The sequence below is a fragment of the Pipistrellus kuhlii genome, unplaced genomic scaffold, assembly GCF_014108245.1.
Source record: "Pipistrellus kuhlii isolate mPipKuh1 unplaced genomic scaffold, mPipKuh1.p scaffold_m20_p_6, whole genome shotgun sequence".
Taxonomy (NCBI): Eukaryota; Metazoa; Chordata; class Mammalia; order Chiroptera; family Vespertilionidae; genus Pipistrellus; species Pipistrellus kuhlii.
This window is the reverse complement of record NW_023425562.1, coordinates 21,904,554-21,925,288: the sequence shown is the minus strand read 5'-3', so window position 1 is coordinate 21,925,288 and position 20,735 is coordinate 21,904,554. Positions and strand designations below refer to the sequence as shown.

Genomic DNA, 20,735 nt, shown 5'->3' with positions numbered 1-20,735 from the left:
AATACATTAAGAAAATACTAACATCTGAAGGGGAGAAATAAACAATAATATGGTAAGAAGAGAGGGCTTTAAAATTCCACTTTCAACAATGGATAGATCATCCATGAAGAAAATCAACAAAGAAACATTGGACTTGAACCACACTTTAGACCAACCAGACCTAACAGACACATACAGAATACTTTATCCAACAGCAGTGGGGATCCAGTCACCCTTTTAGAATTACAGACACATCCAACAGAGTAAGATTTCTCCTTCTTCGGAATTTTGGCTCCTTCCAACCCCATACCACCTGGTGCCATCACTGCCATCAAATTTCTCAAGGGAAAGGAAAGAAGAAAGGAAGAAAGGAAGGAAGGAAGAAAGGGAGGAAGGAAGGAAGGAAGGAAGGAAGGAAGGAAGGAAGGAAGGAAGGAAGGAAGGGAGGAAGGAAGGGAGGAAGGAAAGGAGGAAGGAAGAGAGGGAGAGGAAGGAGAGAAGGAGGAAGGGAGGGGGGGAGGGAGGGAGGAAACTAGGAGATTTCTGCACTTCTTCTGAGCATCTTAAGTTTCCCTCTCCATGCATCAAACCAAAATTATAATGTTTTTTCCTGAACCTCTCTCTATCTGCATTCTAGTGCTTATTTCTAGGTTAGCCAGGGGTCTCCAGATGAAAAATAAATATCCCAGTAAACTCATCACCATCAATGTGCTTGAATTCTAGTCTTCTTTCCCAATCTGCCTGCTACTACTTACTTTCCAGTTTTTTATAGTGGCAGGGAGGAAAAAAATCAGAACCAGGAAATAGTTTTATTTATTGATAGATTGATTTTTTTATTGATTTTTTACAGAGAGGAAGAGAGAGAGACAGAGAGCTAGAAATGTCAATGAGAGAAACATCGACCAGCTGCCTCTTGCACACCCCCTACTGGGGATGTGCCCGCAACTAAGGTACATGCCCTTGGCTGGAACCGACCTTTCAGTCCGCAGAGCCAACCCGGTTTCGGCCAGGAAATAGTCTTGGGTTTTTTATCTCTGGAAATGGGTTTGCCTTTCCTTCTAATAGGCCTTTAGTGTGGAAATTCGTGTTCACCTCATTCAGAGCTGAGCTGGTGGTTTATTGGTTTATTGTCGCTGTGGTTATCTGAGAGTGCGCTAGAGACTTCCAATTCCATCTTCAAAACACAAGTACCGGTGTTTAGGGTGGAGCTGGGTTCACCAGATGATCCTTTTCCAGATGACTGCTCCAGTCTCAGCTGTGTTCTCTGTGAATGACTGGCTCTCACAGGTTACTCGCTACATGTTCCTGGTCTGGTGGGTTAGTGGGGTGGTGGTGGTTGGGGGGCCATTCTCTGTTGTTTTGATTAAGTCTGGGTCTTAGGAAGACACCATCCCTGAGTTACAGGGATGGTGTCTTAGTGATCCTGCCTTTCCTTAGATGCCCAGGACAAAGTTCCAAATCTGGTTAGTGTTTTCTGCCCTCCCCCCAGCTGCATTAAGATTTCTCTTCTGCTCTCAACCGTGTTGCTCCTCTCTCCCAAGATTAAAACTTTGTCAGTAGGAAAGAAAGGAAAGCTTCCAGTTGGAATTATTTGCCTCATCCGGAGTGGCTGCTGCCCACTCTCCCCTCTCCAGTTCTGCATCACACGGGAGACTTTCCGATCTCTAAGTATCTTCTCTCTAAGTGCTCAGTGGGATTCCTGGGGAAGAAGTCTAAAAGAGGGTATGACTCTGCCCGTAGTTGCAGCCCTTTCTTTTGCTCCAGCTATTTGCCAGTCATCCTGACTGGACTCTACTTACTGGTGCCTGGCTGGTCCTCAAGGCTCACGCTTCTCTCTCCTTGCAGGTGCCTCTCTTCCCCTAGATGCTGGCCGGGTTGGTCGCCCTTGACCTCAGCACTCTGGTGAACTCAAGAAAAGCTTTCCAGCTTTTTGTCCATGTAAGTTTGGGACTTTATTCAGCTCTCTACTCCTGTGAGCAGAAACAAAAACTCCATTTTCTTCTTAATTATTTTTAATTGTGGTAAAAGGCACACAACGTTAAGTTAATTATCCTAACTATTCTTAAGTGCACAGTTCAGTGGTGTTACGTACATTCATATTGTTGTGCAACCCTCACCACCATCCATTTGCAGAACTCTTTTCATCTTCAAACTGAAACTCCGCGCCATTAATCAGTAACTCTCCAGCTCCCTCTCCTCGGCCCTAGAATCCGCTGTTCTATTTTCTGTTTCTATGAATGTGACTTCTCTAGGAACCTCATGTAAGTGGAATGGTATAAAAACAGAGAGCATAGGGTGGTAGGTTTTTGTGTTACTGGTTTTAACAAACTGGTTTTGAAAATGCTTTCTTAAATACAGGATGCCAAGAAATTCCACAGATAAAGTGCCATTGAAGTTAAGTTTCCAAATCTCTGGCTGATGTGGCTCAGTTGGTTGGAGCATCTTCCCATACACTGAAGGGTGGTGGGTTCTATTCTTGGTCAGCGCACATACCTAGGTTGTAGTTTGATCTCTGGTCAGGGTGAATGCAGGAGGCAGCCAAATGATTGATGCTTTTCTCTCTCTCTCTCTCTCTCTCTCTCTCTCTCTCTCTCTCTCTCTCTCTCTCTCAATATCAATTAATAAAAAAAGATAAGCTTCTATTAAATAAAAGGGCTCACAGAAAAAAAATTCACACTCAGTTTAACAAAACAAGAAAAGTCAAGAGAAACCGTATAGACCCCCAAAGACTTCATATATTGGTATTATTGCATACAGAACACAAAATTAGAATGCCTAGGAGATAAATGGAAAGGAAAGGAGTTAAAAGATGGCAATTACAGCATGACTAAAGTTAAAGAGAATATAAAAATGACCAGAATGTTGAAAAGTGTATAATAGAAATGAAATATGTAACTGAAGTAAAAAACAAATAAAAAGAATCATTTAGAGCCAGAGGAAAAAAATATTTTAGACTACAATAGAAGTAATCCTGTTATTTTCAGATTTTTTTTTTAATATTTCCTACAACTTGTATGATATTATACTATGTCAATACAGTTTTGGTAATGTTATTAAATTTAAAATATTTTTTCTTGAAACGTTAATGTTTATTGCATGTAATATTATATTTTAAAGAAAATATTAATGTTTACTGCATGTAAAAAAATAAGATAAATTTAAAAAGAACAAAAAAGACTGACAATCCTTGGAGGGGAAAGGGGTGTGGAGGGTGCGGGAAGAGACTAGACAAAAATCATACACCTATGGATGAGGACAGTGCAGGGGGAGGGGGGGAGGTAAAGCATGGGGTGGGGTGGGATCTGAATGGAGGGGAGCTATGAGGAGGGAAGGAGAGGAACAACTGTAATAATCTGAACAATAAAGATTTAAAAATTTAAAAATTAAATAAAAAGAAAAGAAAGAAAAAGAATAATTTGACTAGAGTAGCAACAGAAGCCTAAAGACAGTAGAAATGTATTTTCAAAGTTCTGATAGAAAATAACTGTTAGTCTAGTTCTGAATACCCAGTGAAACTTTAAAAAAATCAACAAATTTTCCTAGCTTTAATGAGATGTTATTGATAAATAAAAATTGCATATATTTAGGGCCTACATCATAGTGATTTTATATGGCATATATTGTGACATGGTCACAGCAATCAAATTAATTAACATTTCCATAACCTCCTATAGTCACCTCTTTCTTTTGTGTGAGAACATTTGAGTTTTACTCTCTTGTAAAATCTTCCAGTATATAAAGTATTGCTAACCACAGTCACCATGCTGTAATTAGACCCTAGAACTTATCTTATAACTGAAGGGTGTACACTTTGACCAGCATCTCCACATTTCTCCCATCCCCCAGTCTCTGGCAAGCACCATTCTGGTATCAGCTTCCACTTTTTAAGATTTCATATATATGTGATATATATAAATGTGATCTATATCACGTTTTCTTTATCCATTCATCTATTGATGGACACTTAGGTTGTTTCCTTATCTTGGCTATTGTGAGTAATGCTACAATGAATAGGAGTAAAGATATCTTTTCAAAACACTGATTTTATTTTTTCCCCTATGTACCCAGAAGTGAGATTGCCAGATCAAATGGTAGTCCTATTTTAAAATTTTTGAGGGAATTCCAGACTGTTTTCGAAAAACAGGCTGTACCAATTTATATCCCCACTAACAGTGTACAAGAGTTTCATTGCCATCAAAACAGGTTTGGCTTAGTGGATAGAGCATCGACCTGCAGACTGAAAGGTCCCAGGTTTGATTCCAGTCAAGGGCATGTACTTTGGTTGCAGAAACATCCCCAGTAGTGGGTGTGCAGGAGGCAGATGATCGATGTTTCTCTCTCATTGATGTTTTCAACTCTCTATCCCTCTCCCTTTCTCTCTGTAAAAAATCAACTAAGTATATATTTTTTTTTAAAAAAAGAGTTTCCTTGCCAACACTTGTCATTTTTTATCCTATATAATAAAAGGCTAATATGCAAATCGATTAAATGGCAGAACAACCAGTCACTATGATGCACATTGACCACCAGGGGACAGACCTGGTGGTCAATGCAGAAGCTGCCCCCTGGTGGTCACTGCACTCTCACAGGGGGAGCACGGCTCAGCCAGAAGCCAGGCTCATGGCTGGCAAGCACAGCGTCAGTGGCAGGAGCCTCTCCTGCCTCCGCAGCAGCTCAGGGAGTGGGCCTAAGCTGTCAATTGGACATCCCCCAAGGGCTTCCAAACAGGCACAGGCCAGGCTGAGGGATGCCCCACCCCCAGTGCACAAATTTCATGCACTGGTCCTCTAGTCTTTTGGATAATAGTCATTCAAACAGGTATGAAATAATAGGTCATTGTGGTTTTGATTTGTATTTGATTAGTGATATTAAACACCTTTTCATGAACCTGTTGGCCATTTTATGTCATCTTCTTTTTTTCAAACCCTCATCTGAGGATATGTTGAGAGTGATAGAGAGAGAGGAACATTGATGTGAGAGAAGCATTGATTGGCTGCCTCCCATACATGCCTCCACTGGGGATCAAACCTGAAAGCTAAGTATGTGCCCTGACCAAAATCAAACCTGCAACCTTTTGGTGTATGGAATGCTGCTGCAACCAACTTAGCCATCTGGCTAGGGCTCTAATTCTTCTTTTGAGAAGTGTCTATTTAAGTGCTTTTCCCATTTATTAATTAGTTTGTTTTCTTACTATTGAATTTGAATTCCTTATATATTTTGGATATTAACACCTTATTGGATATGCAATTCATAAGTATTTTATCTCATTCTGTAGGTTGTCTCTCTTTTTTTTAATATATTTTATTATTTTTGTACAGAGTGGAAGGGAGAGAGATAGAGAGTTTAAAACATCAATGAGAGAGAGTCATTGATCAGCTGCCTCTTGCACACCCACTACTGGGGATATGCCTGCAACCAAGGTACATGCCCTTGACCGGAATCGAACCAGGGGCCCTTCAGTCCCCAAGCCAACGCTCTATCCATTGAGCCAAACCGGTCCCGGCTGTAGGTTGTCTCTTGTTGTTTGTTTCCTTTGCTGTGCAGAAGGTTTTTCGTTTGCAATACTGTCTATTTTTGCTTTTGTTGCCTGCTTTTGGGTCATCCAAAAAAATAATTGCCTAGACCCATGGTCGGCAAACTGCGGCTCGCGAGCCACATGCGGCTCTTTGGCCCCAAAGAATGTGGCTCTTCCACAAAATACAATGGCCTGGGCAAGTCTATTTTAAAGAAGTGGCATTAGAAAAAGTTGAAGTTTAAAAAATTTGGCTCTCAAAAGAAATTTCAATTATTGTGCTGTTGATATGTGGCTCAACTGACTAATGAGTTTGCCGACTACTGGCCAAGAAGCATTTGCCTATATATTTTCTAGTAATTTTAAAGTTTCAGGTATTGCATTTAAGGCTTTAGGGGACGTTGAGTTAATTTTTGCATTTATTATGGCCCAATTTCATTTTTCTAAACATGGATATCTAGTTTTCCTAATGCCATTTACTGAAGAGATTATACTTTCCACTTTCTGTGTTCGTGGCACCCTTGTCAAAAATCATTTACTATAAATGTGTGGATTTAATTTGGGGCTTTATATTGTGTTCCATTGGTTTATATGTGTGTGCATTTTGTGTTTGTCAATGCCATACTATGTTTTTTTAAAAAAAAACCATACTGTTTTGATTACTATAGCTTTGTAATATATTTTGAAATCAGGAAGTATGGTTCTTCTAGTTTATTATTTTTGCTGAAAATTGCTTTGTCTATTTAGGGTCTTATGTGGTTCTACATGAATTTTACGTGTATGTTTTTTCTATTTCTGTGAGAAATGTCTTTGGAATTTTGAAAGGGATTTCATTGAATCTATATCATGTTGGGTAGCATAGATATTTAAACAATATTAATTCTTCTAACATATGAATGTGTGGTATCATTCTATTTTGTGTGTCTTCTCTCATTTCTCTCATCACTGTTTTGTAGTTTTCAGTGTACAGCTCTTTCATTCCTTGCTTAAATTTATTTCTAAGTATTTTATTGATTTTGATCCTATTAGAAATAATTTTGTTTTTTCAATTTCCTTTTTTGATAGTTTATTGATAGTGTATAAAAACAGAATTGATTTTTTGTTGGTTGATTTTGTATTTTGCAACTTAACTGAATTTTGGGTTTTTCTATATATACTAGAGGCCTGATGCATGGATTCATGCACTGGTGGGGTTCCTCGGCCTGGCTTGTGCAGATCGGGCCAAAATTGGTAGTCCAACATCCCCAAGGGGTCCCGGATAGAAACATCAATGATAAGAGAATCGTTGATCGGCTTCCTCCTGCAGGCCCTCTACTGGGGACCGAGCCCACAACTTCAGGCATGTGCCCTTGACTGGAATCAAACCCAGGACCCTTCAGTCTGCAGGCTGACACTCTCTCCACTGAGTCAAACTGGCTAGGGTAAATTCAGTTTTTAACAGATAATTAAAATGACCTGTCTTTAAGTCTAGCAATCTTTCTTCTGCTTGACCAAGTCTGTTTTTGAATCCCCTCTAGTGAATATTTCAGCTTATTTATTGTATTCTTCATCTGCAGTATTTTTGTTTTGTTCTTTTTTAATCATTTCTATTTTTTTTTGATGATATTATCATTTTGTTCATATGTCATTTAAGAACATTTTCATTTGGTTGTGAATCTGTGTTATAACTAAGTTTTTAAAAATAATTATTTTGGCATTTTTGTTAGCCAATTTTAAGACCTCCATTTTTTTTTTTAAGTTGGTTACTGAAATTTTGTTTTCTTCCTTTGGATGTGTCATGTTTTCTTGATTTTTCATGTTCCTGTAAGTTTATCTTCTTTTCTGCACATTTGAAGAAGTGGCTGCCTCTCCCAGCCTTTATGAACTTTATGGTTTTGACTGAGAGAGACTTTTACTGGTCAGTAGTACTTGATCTAAAGCAACATAGGGTCCAACTCTGCAGGAAGTACATGATAGAACTAGGGGCTAGACCCCTTTCATTTCTTCCTTCCTTCCCAGAGAAAAAGCCTCAATTCTGTGCTTTTTCCAATCTTACAGAGCAGTGCCTCCTGTAAGAGGACACCTCCTCCTTCCTTCGTTGTTAGCTGTCTCAGTGCTTGGTATATTTGATCACTATATACTGATAAAAAAAAAAAAATTCAACCCACCAGGAATTCATTCATATTTACCTAAATCAATAGAATCACGATATCATAAGCAAACATCAATGGAATTACAGGCATAAACTGAAAGATCCATGGCTGTGTGAAGAGCCCTCAATACACTTTTCTCAATTGTTGATTAGTCAAAGAGAACAAAAATTAGAGAGATTTAAGACATTTAAGCTACACACAATGGAGATACACCATGCTCTGCACTGAGAGACTGCCCCTCCTCAGCATCAGAATGTAGGTTACTGAGTAGGAGTAATTTAGAAGGTTATGTCTTTGGGGGAGGCAGCTACCTACTCTGTCTGAGTTTAAGGCAAAGTCTGGTAAAGAGACACCCAGAGCTAATTATCCTCTTCAAGGTCTCCTGCCTAGTGGCTGAGGCTAAAAGCATGTTCGCGGTCGAGTAGCCATGCAGCAGAGCCCACCATGATATTGGGATGAGGAAGATGTGAACAAGGAGCTTTCATGCATGGAAACAAAACAAGACTTTGAGGCAGGGTGTGTTCCCAGTGGGGGAGCAAGAGGGGATCATGATGGGGCCTTACCTGTAGTTTTCAAAGATTGTTAACCTGGACATTCACACTGTTCCCCCAGCTCCTTGACATCTGTAGATCCGTCAGTTGCAAAACGGTCCTCGATTTATTGCAAAGAACAACCTCTGACACCTGGGGAAAGATAGAGTGTGAAGAAAAATTATCAGGGGGAAAAAAGGAAGCCAAAGAGAAAGATACCTACGTTCAGCTGAAGCACCAGCTGGCTCCACTCAGACAAGCACAGTTTGTGAGAACCAGTGGGAAGGAGCCTGCGTGGCTGGAGTTCGTGGCATGATGAGTGACAGCTGCACTGATAAACAGTAAATACATATAGATAAAAACCACCTTCATAGCTGGACATTTTAAAACACGTTTTCTTCTTCTTGAACTCCTATTTCCATTCCTCTTGCTTAGACCTTTCATCTAATGCAGTGTTTCTCAACCTTCCTAATGCTGCGACCCATTAATACAGTTCCTCATGTTGTGGTGACTCCCAACAATAAAATTATTTTCGTTGCTACTTCATAAATGTAATTTTGCTACTGTTAATGAATCATAATGTAAATATCTGTGTTTTCCAATGGTCTTAGGTGGTTCTCAACCTGTGATTCTAATGGAATATAATCTTAAAACTTTTTTATTCATGACTTTGCATACTTTTATGCAAGAAAAACATGCATATAAGTTACACTTAAATGTTTACATCTACTGGGATAATAAGACTCTAGGAATAATTTTTTTCTTATGGTTTTATTTTTTGTTCCATTTGTTATTTAAATACCATAATAATAATGAATATATAAATAAATACATTGAAACTATTAATAAATATATAAAATGTTATTGATAAACAAAATTCTGTAGGTAACTGATGCATAGCTCAATGATATGTAAGTTCATGGGAGTAAAATTTTATTATTGGTATGTCACTTGGTTTTTTTTTAACTTTTAGTAAGTTACAAAAAGTCTCATAATTTCTATAATAAAAATATTTTAAATATCTAATTTAAATATTAATCAATTCGATTAATGTCTCTTCTAATTTTTATAAAGGCATACAATGGAAAACTTTATACTTAAAAAAGAATTTTTTCCTAATAGTTAGAATACTGATCACAAATCACAAGTGATTTTCTTTTTTTTAATATTTTTATTGATTTCAGGGAGAGGGAGAGAGAGAGAGACATCAGTGATGAGAGAGAATCACGGATTGACTGCCCACTAAAACCTGGGCTTGTGCCCTGACCAGGAATCGAACTGAGACCACTGAGCCACACCATGCTTTACATGTCTATGTCTATGACGTGAATACTATTACTATTCCCTTTGTGAAAAACGAGGCTCCGCGAGGATAAGTGACCGAGCTGAGACCACATAGCTGGTAAGAGGGGGGTTCAGGATATGAACTCAGGTCCAAGTCCAAACACTAAGTTTTGCCATTCCATACCCCTTCATGAATACTCTTCACACTATCTCACCCACTCCTCTCATCGACAACAGAGCTGCTAGGCAGGTGGTATTACTGCCATTTTCTAGATGAGGAAACTGAGGACCCAAGGTACAGCTACAGCTATAAATGACCAAGCCAGGACCAACTGTGTCTTGGGCCATATTCCCATTACTGAGCAGTCCAGGCACTGTTGTAAAATTTTGGAAGGATACAAGATTCTAATTCTGAAAAACAATAACCACAAAAACATTGTCACAGGTCTTGATTCTTAGGCAGCCACTTAGGATATCTGGCAAAGGTTCCATCCCTCTCTTAATGTCTGAAGTTCTACCAATAATACAGATGCATATATGGCATAAAGACATATTCATTCTCCTCTCTCTCTCTCTCTCTCTCTCTCTCTCTCTCTCTCTCTTTTTCATTCTCTCTCTCTCTCTCTCCCCTTCCCTTCCTTCTTCCTCCCTCCCTTTGTCTCTCTCTTGCTGTTTTTGAAATACGTTTACTCTAAGAGAGCTAATACAGTAAGGCATTAGCAGTTCTTCCCATCATAAAAATTTAAAAATACTAATGGCCAGGAAGAGACCTAGAAAATGGTGGTGTGAGTGAGTAGGAAAGATCATCTGTTTATGTGCTTGTCTGGATCACAAGTTCCCAGGCTGGGATAACACCAGAAGGAACAAAAGAGATCCTTTTGTTACCCCCAGGTCACCTGGATCATTGTCCTCCTCAGACTGAGTGCCATACGCCCAGGCTCTCCTGAAAATCTCCATTTCTTGTCATGAGTGGGACAAAGAAAAGTGCTCCCTCGTGCCTGGGATCACCCCGGGAGTGACTGTGGGCAAACTAGCCTTGCAGCTGCTCCAGATGACCCGCTGGAATCATTCACATGTGGCCTCTCACTCAGAGTGAGACAATGGCCGACGACTGTCTGAGTAGATCACATACAGAACATGGGACAGTGTGGGACTGTGGGGAGAGCCCTGGGACTGAAGGTCCTGTCCTACTTGCCATGTAGCCTGTAAATGAAGGGAATTGGTGGATTATTTCTAAGGTTCATCCGCATGTGCTTTGTGTGTCTCTCTCTGGCTCGTGCCTAACCCTGCCCCTCTTCTCATCCACACAGGCCTGTTCCTCGGCACACCGCCTCAGTCTCCGGGAGGAGCAGAGCCCTCCTGCTGCTCCTCTCCCTCTCGCTGGAGTTGATATTTGCGTCACTGCACCATAGAGTCAGAGGTGGGTTCAGAAAAGCGGTCGCCGCTCATCCTTAGGGGACATTCTGAGGGTCTGAGGGTTAGACGCGAGGCCAGGACTTGTGTTGGATGAAGCCACTTCCCCTGTGGTTTCAGAGAACAAGCCCTCCTCGCCCACTCTGGGCCCTTCAGGTCCTTCCCTCACCTGCTCCCTAAAAATTATTTCCCTAGCTTTTCCTGATATGTGTTTTTTTTTTTTTTTCCAAGTTTAATTTTAAAAAATTAATCAGTCACTACACTGGAGCCTGAGGCCAGAGGACCAGTGAGGAGGCTGCTGGAATAGTTAAGAAAGATCAGAAGAAGTTGTAGTAAAGAGGGAGAAGGGAGGGTGTTGAAGAGTCAGGAGATTGAATCTGCCCAAGTCCATGATTGACAGGATTCGAGGCTGATGGAAAGGGAGGAGCTTATTTCATGGGGACCATTGCTGCCAAATGTCAAAATGGGAACAGACAGAAGCACTGTTTGGCACTGGGAGACACCGGCTGTTTTTAAACATCTTGCACCGGAGGTCCTTATGAGATGCTCAAAGGTCATTGTCCCCAGGCAGTTGGATATAAGAGTCTTAGCCTGGAAGAGAGGAGAGGATGGGGGAGAGAAGGGAATTGAAGTTGGGATTGTCACGGGAATGGATGTGTCATCAGGAAAGTAATGACAGGAGAGGGCTGAGACCAGAACTTTGGGGACCATTCCCAAAAATAGCTCCTCTGGGGGGTGTATCACAAAGGAAACCGTACACACAGGTAAGTGGCTGAGAAGGGCTGACAGGAAGGAAGGAGGATTGTAAGTGAGAGTTCAAGCTGAAAGTGAGGTAAAGGGCTACCATGACTGAAACCCCAAAAAAGGTTTAAATGGCCCCCAAAACAGGGAGCAGGAAGAACTGGCTGGAGTCAGCACTAGTGAGAGGGGGAGTTTGTTTTCATAATCCCGAGGTTTTTATGCATCTTTACCGCTTTGGAGGTGTTCTGTGCGATTTGCTTAGTTCTGTGCCCAAACCTAGAGCCCTGGTTCCCAATCAGTAGCCTACATCATGGTGACCCGCTGGCTGCTTCGGGATCACCTGGGAACTTGAAAAAATCTGAGTCCCTGGGCCTCACTTTCTAGACATTGTGATTCAGTTCATGGTCTATATTTGCTAAGTGATGCACAGATGAGTTTGATGTGCACTGCAGGTTGGGAACAATATGCTCTTCTTAGCTTCAGGCTATCCTTGGAGGGATATTAAGGGTGGAATGAGGGGTAAGAAATATTGTTGGAAAATATTATAAGTCTGCGTGGCCAGTCCTCATGGGAGATGTGGGAACCTCTGCAGTGAGCCATGGATTAGAAGTCCCAGACCCCCCTCTAATTCACTGTTATATACCTGTATTCTCCCCTTACTGTTTTTAAGCCTATGAAATTAGGAAGTTGATGCTAATGGTTATTACAGTGCTTGTACTTCTCAACGTCTATAGTTCCAAGACCCAGAATTGTTTACAAAAGAATCATGCCTCTCCGGTCAGGTTCCACTGGAGAAGCGCCGAGCATGAAGCAAAATTAAGCATTGTTGCTGCGTAACCAATTACCTGTAGGAAGAATGAGGGCCCTCTGCTCAGGTTCTGACCAGGCTGACATCAAGGTGTCAGCCAAGGCTGCTGTTGTCTTCTGGGACTTTCCCAAGCTTGCTGGGTGTTAGCAGAATCGTTTTCTTGCAATTGCAGAACTGAGGTTTTCGTACTGGCTGTCATCTTAGAGTCCGCTCTCATCCCTTGGCACTTAGCCTCCTCCAGCTTCAAAGCTACGAATGGCATAATGGATTTGTGTTATAGTTTAGATCGTTCTGGTCTCTTTTTCTCTACAAATTATGGGGGGTGGGGGGTCTTCTTTTTAAGGACTCCAGAAATTGAATCAGGCCCACTTAAATAATCGATGTATCTTAAGGTCAACTGACTTGAGACTTTAATTCCCTTCACAGCAGTGTCTAAATGAGTATCGGATCCAATAACTAGAGGATCCGAATCCTGTGAGTGTAACTTTGGAATTCTGCCTCATACAAGAGCTGAGATAAGGAAGCCATAGCTTGCTCTAAATAGTAAGGAAGTAAAGTCATATGTGCCAAGCGCTTACTCTGTGCCAGGCACTGTGATAAGTATATTATAGACACCATCCCACTTCATTTTTTTAAGCAGCCTACAAGGCAAATATTGTAATTCTCATTTTACAGATGGGGACATTGTAACACAAACAAAGGAAGACATTTTCTCCAAGATTATTTAAGTGGTTGTGTTGAGTCAAACTCCCAAGCCAGATCTGTCTTGTTTATAGTACTTCGTCCACTCCCAACATTTCCTTCCCTCTTATAGGAAACTGTGAATCGTATAGTGGAACTCAGGTTGGTCTTGAACTTACAGAGAATTAGGGGCTAAAATCAGACCTCCTGACTCCTATTTCCATATTTCTACTACTCCCCATGAATTAATTCCCCGTGTCAACTAAGATACTAGAGACAGGAATTGGGCATTAAAATATTAAGGTTTGAGAGGAGAGAGCTCCTGAATGGAGGGCAAAGATCTTGGTTCCCATTAAACGCTCTGCCCTGAAATCCAAGAAGCTTCCCCTTTAGTTCTATATGAGCACACATTTCTATCTCATATCTATCTACATGGGCTGAGAGTGGTGAGAGGCAGACCCCATCCCTAAATATACCCAGCAAGGGCTGAAGATGAAAAGCAGAGGACTGGGTTTCACTCTTCCCTTTGCTATGGCAGAAGAGCTGAATCTCTCATGGGTTGTTTGTGAATTCAGACCTACCTTTCTTGCAGAGAAACAAGGCAAGTGCCCCAGAGAGAGACTCAACTGTACCACTGAACCTCGAAACGTGTGTGAAGGGGATTATGGCTGTGAACAACACTTTAAGTGCTGCCAATTTGCCTGTGAGAAGAGGTGCATGGATCCATACGAAGGTAGTGGCTTCCACACTGAAGGCAGAGGTGCCATTGGAGGTGCTTTACTTCTGACTGGTCCAGAACTGGCTGAACATTCCCTAGGATGGCAGAATAAAGAGGCCAGGGTTTTGCATCTTCTCGAATTAGACTCCCACCTTCCAAGTGCATGCTCACTGTGTGTCTAGAGACTATTGTTTGCACAGTCCCAGATATAAGCCTTGGTCAGCTTAGACGCTGGTGTTGTTATTGGACTTTTGGCCCCCGAGGAAGCTTTCTGGTAACTCAAGCTATTAAGCATCTAATAATAGGGAGCTCTGCATTTTATGTAAATCCACTCAACAGATATCTATTGTCCATGTCTTTTGGCCAAAGTCCACCAGGACACACCTATAATTGAACAAGTTGGGTTTATTACTCAGTGTAGCCAGGGAGAATGTTCACCATACACAGCCTGAGGCATCTCACTAAGAAGCTGTTAGAAAGAATCTACTGTAGGATTGAGGTTTTGATAGGGTGATTTCAGGAATAGTCTAAGGCAGTGGGGGTTGGCTCTAGATTGGATCCTATCGGAAAGAGTGGCAATTCTCGGTGAATCTTATCTACAGAGAGGACAGGCTAGAATGAGGATAGAGTATAGTCAGTGGAAAAACATAAATCACTCAAAGGTGCTTGTTATTTTGTGGATTTCACAGTGATTTTTATTTTTTGGTTCAATTTACACTGGTCTCAGAGGGGCCTTGATTGATGTGGATATTCTGTGAGATTCTTTATGTCCTACAGAGAAACAACATGACTTAGCTGTGAGCCGCAGGTAAGTTTTCAGTCACGAGGGGGTGCTTTTTTTCCTTTCTCAGTATTTTAATGCCCCTATGTGTCAGGCACTGTCTTGGGTACTCTGGATATATTTGGATAGTTGTTGAATGAATCTTACCCTCCCAAAGCTCAGAGAAGTAGAAAGATCAGCTCCAAAGCATTCCCATGTACTCTTCGTGACACCCTTTGCAAGGCAGAATGATGCTCAGAGATGCTATTCACTGCAGAGCATTCGTACAGAACGAAGACTAGAACTTTGGTTGACCATGGCTCTTTCTATGACTTGAATGGTAACACCATGAACTATAAAAATGCTGAAGGCTTAACCCCTTCCTGCTTTTGCTATCTTTTATGTTCTTCCCTCTTTGCTTCTTGCCCTCAGAACCCTGCATGCTATCATTAGATTCAGGAAACTGTAAGAATTTCAATAAGCGCTGGTATTATGATATTAAACATTATGTCTGCAAACCTTTTAAGTATGGAGGCTGTGATGGGAATAGCAACAACTTCCTCAGCAAAAAAGACTGCATGAAGGCTTGCTCATTAACTGGTAAGACTCATATCCTTGGCAATCTGAGGGCCTACTGTAACTAGAAACAAAGAACCCACGCTGCTATAGGCTCAGACTTTGAGGTTACCTGAAGCTCACAAATGCCTCACATTTAACTTGTCTAAAATTGAATACCTTAATTCTCCCATCTCAAACCTGCTATATCCATAGATCTCCCCATCTTAGTTGTAAAACAAAACAAAACACCACCACCAAACACCTAAATCACCCATGATATCTTCTTACTTTCTCAATCAACATCCCTTGAGTTGGGAAAATAGATCCAGGATCTGACTGCTTCTTCCTTCCTCCACAGCTGTTACCCTGGTAGGAGGTGTCCTTTTCTCACCTGGATATGGCTTCAGCCTACTCCCAGTCTCCATGCTTTTATCCCTCCCCTTTTACAATCTATTATCAACACAATAGCCACAACGATCCTTTCAAAATGGGAATCAGATCCTGTCACTCCTCATTCAAAGTAAAACCAAGTCCCCGAAAATGGCTTACATTGATTTGTGTAGATCTCACATAACTACTTCTATTTTACTGGTATAGGAGAAACTGAAGTCACTCATTAAGTGGCAGGACTGGGGCTTTACCTTGGGGCTTTAAACACCAATCCTAACTCTTTTTTTACTGCATCCCATAAAGTGTGAGGCATTTCCTCCCCAGCCCATTAGACGTAGGCAGAATGAGCCAAGTCACAGAGATACTAGTTTTGAAGAGAAGGAAAAAGCTGCTTGAGGGTGGGGCAATGGGGTGGGGTTTTAAGGAGCTCATATTTGCTCTTTTTTAGTCAAGACAGGACAGTGCCCACTCTTTCCTTCCAAGGACCGTATGCAATGCTCAGCTTCGTGTAACAGTGACCATGATTGCTCTGAAAATGAAAAATGTTGTGAATCCATGTGTGGCTTTGTTTGTTCCGTCGCCTGGATAGGTGAGCACTGGGTATGTCTCCCAAAGTATAGGGGCTTAGGGTGCCATGCTGGGTCTGAAATTAACCTTATAGTTCTCTTGAGAATCTTTCCCCCTGTAATGCCCAAACCATGCTCTCATGTTGCCTTCCTGAAAGATAAAAGCTGTGATATTTTTCACATGATCTCCCTCATTTGTGGATTATAATGAACAACATAATAAACTGATGAACAAAAACAGACCCAGAAACAGAGAAGCATTGATCAGATGCTCAAACCTCAGAGGGAAGATAGAAGAGGGTGGGAGTAAGAGGGAGAGATCAACCAAAGGACTTGTATGCATGCATATAAGCCTAACCAATGAACAGAGACACCAGGGGGGAGAGGGAGTGGGGTGGGGTGGGCAATGGGAGGAAAAGGACCCATATGTAATGCCTTAATCAATAAAAAAATAAAAATTAAAAAATATTTTTAAAATTTTCCATTTACATTTTTTAAAAAGCTGTGGTATTTTTTTTTTATCATGAAGTATTTAAAGGTTAAGTATCTATTGTATCCCATAAAGTCAAAACAGGCTTCTGCCCACAAAAACCCACATGTTTGAGGATTGATAAACCCCAGTGCCAGAAAGATGAGGATTGCCAGTTAGGAGAGAAGTGCTGCTCACGTTGTGGACTGAAGTGCCTGGAACCTTTCGTCTAGGTAGTAAGTAAAAAATATTTTCCTTTTTACAAATGTATTTATTGATTTTGAGAGAGAGAGAGAGAGAGAGAGAGAGAGAGAGAGAGAGAGAAAGCAAAATATCAGTTTGTTGTTTCACTAAGTTGTACATGATTCTTATATGTGCCCTGACCCCATGCTTCGTAGAATTTCTTTTTTTCAGACATCTTGGAATGAAAGAATTTGGCTGCTACTATTTTTATTATAAACTAGAGGCCCGGTGCATGAAATTCGTGCGTGGGGGGGGGGGGTGTCCCTCAGCTCAGCCAGCACCCTCTCCAATCTGGGACACCTCGAGGGATGTTAAACGGGCAGTTGGACATCCCTCTCACAATCCAGGACTGCTGCCTGCCTGCCTTCCTGATTGCCCCTAACTACTTCTGCTGCCAGCTTGATCACCGCCTAACTACTCCCATTATAAATTTTTTATTATAATTTTTTTTACATCTGTTTTCCCCCTTCGTAGGCTATTAATACAGATACTATTGCTCTTCTCCCTCTGGAATTCCCTTCTAAAAGCTGAGCGTTAGAGGACAATGTTCAATCATTTCATGCTCTAGGAACTGGTACATGGGATTGAGGACATCACTGGTGAACCATTGATCTAGCAGGAGGATGATACACCTGAAGCAGTTGCTGCCAGGCTAAGAAAGTATAAGGATGTGGCAAAGCCAGTCATTAAACTATACAAGATCCCAGGCGTGTTCTACCAATTTTCTGGAATGGAGACCAACAAAATCTGGCCCTGTGTTTACATGCTTTTCTTGAACAAGATCACACCTATACAGTCCAAAGAAGCATATTGAGCCTGCCCAACGGAATAACTAGAAAGATGTGGTTGTTCTTTCTATTGTATGTGTAGTTTTGGTGTCGTGTCCCAGTTAGAAACTAGCTGATCTGGCTTGCAGTGTCTTCTAGTATAAATGGTGAACTGATATGAAAACTAGTAAGAAGAGTTAATGAGGAGGCTCTTAACTGCCTTTCAAAAGAAGGGTCACTTACACATGTTGAAGATATCTCTGCACATGTGTCAAGCCATTCACAAGGAAGTAAATACCAGCTGCATTTCAAACGTGTGTAACCCAGCCCTAGTGGATCTGACAGTCATGCTGTTGCCATAGTGGCCATGATGGTGGTGGTCTCTCTCTCTCTCTCTTTTTTTTTTTTTTTTTTTTTTTTTTTTTTTTTTTTTAAGAGAGAGTGTGGGGAAGGAGGAGAGGGAGAGAAGCATTGATGTGAGAGAGACACGTTGATTGGTTGCCTCCCAATGTACCTGACTTGGATTGAGTCCATAGCTGAGGCACACAGCCTTAATTGGGAATCAAACCCTAGATCCTTCGATCTACAGACCGACACTCAAACCACTGAGCTAAACTGGCCAGAGCTGAAATAATCTTGTTTATGTGAATTTGTGTTTTCAAGTACCTACAGGGATTAATCAGGAAATTCAAAAGGGACTGTTTGGTACCTTTCTTTAGTTTGAGCTCTCCATTCTTTTAAAAAATATATATTTTATTGATTTTTTTTTTTTTTAAAGAGAGAAAGGGAGAGGGAGAGAGAGTTAGAAACATCGATGAGAGAGAAGCATCACCAGCTGCTTCCTGTGCACCCCCTACTGGAGATGTGCCTGCAACCAAGGTACATGACCTTGACGGAATCGAACCTGGGACCCTTCAGTCTGCAGGCCGACACTCTACCCACAGAGCCAAACCAGTTAGGGCTCTCCATTCTTATTAATAGATGAAACAGTTATTTGCTGGCTCCTGGGATTTTTGCTTTTGACGCTCTTGGTGCCGAGACAGGAAATGGGTTTCCTGGTGTTAGTTGCACCCTGTGCATGCAGAGGGCACGTGTCTCAACACTGCCACATTACAGGATCCAAGGAGGCATCTGCATCTACCTGATGGATTTCATGTTTTACCTTTTATTTAAGAGACAGCATCTTTTCTTGCTGCAGTTAATTTTGCCAGCAAATGAGTCATTTTCACAGTATGAATTGCTTTCTTTCTCTTCCGCTCCATTTTTAGGAACTTCCTTATTGATTTGGTTTCTCAAAAGAAGAACCCAGTGACGGAGACTTCTATTGGAACAGAAACGTGGTCTGGTCATAAGTTCTCCTCCCTTTTCTGTACATAACCCAGCCAGTTGGGTTTACAAAGGGAAAGAGTGCAAGACCCAGGTGTTGGGAAACCAGGAAGCCCTATTTCAACTACAAAGAAAGACCTGCTTCCTGCATCTGCTGCGATGTGTTAGAATGATGATTATTTATAAATACCATCCCGTATCTTTCCTTAACAAATCGCACACTTCTGGCCAAAACAAGCGCTGTTATCTGTATGCTTCTGCAAATTCCCCAACGTAGTTAGTGTGTGTGTGTGTGTGTGTGTGTGTGTGTGTGTGTGTGTGTGTGAAAAGAGTGAGAAAGAGGTAGAGATAATAAAGCATTTCCAAAAGGGAGAAAGTTTTTGTGTGGCATAGATAGTCCTTTCTTCCTTAGTGATAATTAGGCTGTTCCAGGAGGCATCATTCTTGAAATAAAAGGTTCTCTGTGTAAAACTTTTCAAAGGAGCAGTGCACCCAGGAGATTCTCCCCGGCGTTAGTACGTGTCTAACTCCATTTCATTAAATCTTTCTTTTCTTTGTTTTAAACTTTGGCTGTAAAGACAGAAATGTACTAAATAGGAACGAACTGGTTTGTATTTAACTTGGAGAAGAGTAAAGGGGGAAAAAAAACAAACCTCAGTTGTTATGTAAGCTCCAGGGTGCCAGGGCTTGAGGGCTTTTCTGGTTTCAGGAGAATTTGTACTGCTTATTTTTATAGACTTTTGGTTTGGAGATGAACAGATCTATGGGGGAAACTGTTGAGTTCCAATGGCATTTCACCGTGATCCCTCTCAAGCTCAACTCAGTTCTCTAACCCCATGACAACTTGTTCCTGGTTTACTGTCCTGGGAAATGTCAGCTCCACTTTCCCAGGAGTCACGTGCTTGTGCCTAGTCAGTGTGAAAACCATCGCCCTCTTGACTTGGGTGTATGTGCTTAATTCAAAGTATCTAAACCTAATCTGTAAATGCTCTTCTAACTGTTCATGGCATTGCTGATTACTTTGATTATCTTGCTTGAGGATTATTCAAACTTTTTAATTTGATAGAAATAAAAAAAAATTTCTGCTAAGAAAAAAAAAAATTCTGAATTTTCATTTACTTTCAAGAAAATTTAGAGACAATTTCACCATGATTGGGGGCCCTGGAAAGTAGTTGGACACTTAAGACTCCGTGGGTCTTTAGACACTGCCCTCTCTAAGGATATAACCTTCATTCTCTTTGAACCCTCTATTCCTCTCTACCTTTAACTCCATAGTAAAATATTATATTCACATCAAAGACACCCACCTCTAGGAAACATATTGCCAGCTGTAAGACATAGCCATGAGCAAAATAACTAGGTCAAGAACCAGGCTGCCTTTTAGAAAGCCATGAGTAACCTAGATAACTGACACGTGAGTGGTCCTGCTTCTACCTTCCCATGTTCTAATTTCCACTTTTATGCTTTAAATTATCTAAGAGAATGAATTATGGAACCCCAGACTTGGGTATTAATAAAGACAGAGCCCAGGTTCATGCTTCCTGCCCTCAGCTTTGCTGTGTGGTCCTCCAGCCTGCCATGTACCCTTTGGGACCTGCGAGTAATAAATGTTGTTCTTCTAAGTTCCCTGGTGGTTTTGTAGTGGTGAGTCCTGCAATCATAAGAACCACAGGGCTGGTCCAAGCACCACATTGGTCCTGGCGGTGGCAGGGGGAGCATCTGTGGGGCTCACTACATAAGTGAATGTAGCTGCCCGAGCACCTCAGGCATTCCTAGGCAAAGACATCACTATCCACAGAGCCTATAGATAGTGATGTCCTTGCCTAGGAATGATCCTAAATTTTGTGACTGGAGAGTC

General features: G+C 41.3%; 1 protein-coding gene across 1 annotated transcript; it reads left to right on the top strand.

Moving 5' to 3' along the window:
- Positions 1-1,200: 1,200 nt before the first annotated feature.
- Positions 1,201-16,774, top strand: WFDC8 (WAP four-disulfide core domain 8). Its single transcript, XM_045574602.1, has 6 exons — positions 1,201-1,292; positions 10,748-10,850; positions 13,561-13,813; positions 14,991-15,158; positions 15,955-16,095; positions 16,638-16,774. Exons 1-6 carry the CDS (start codon positions 1,201-1,203, stop codon positions 16,772-16,774), a joined length of 894 nt encoding a protein of 297 aa, XP_045430558.1.
- Positions 16,775-20,735: the final 3,961 nt, after the last annotated feature.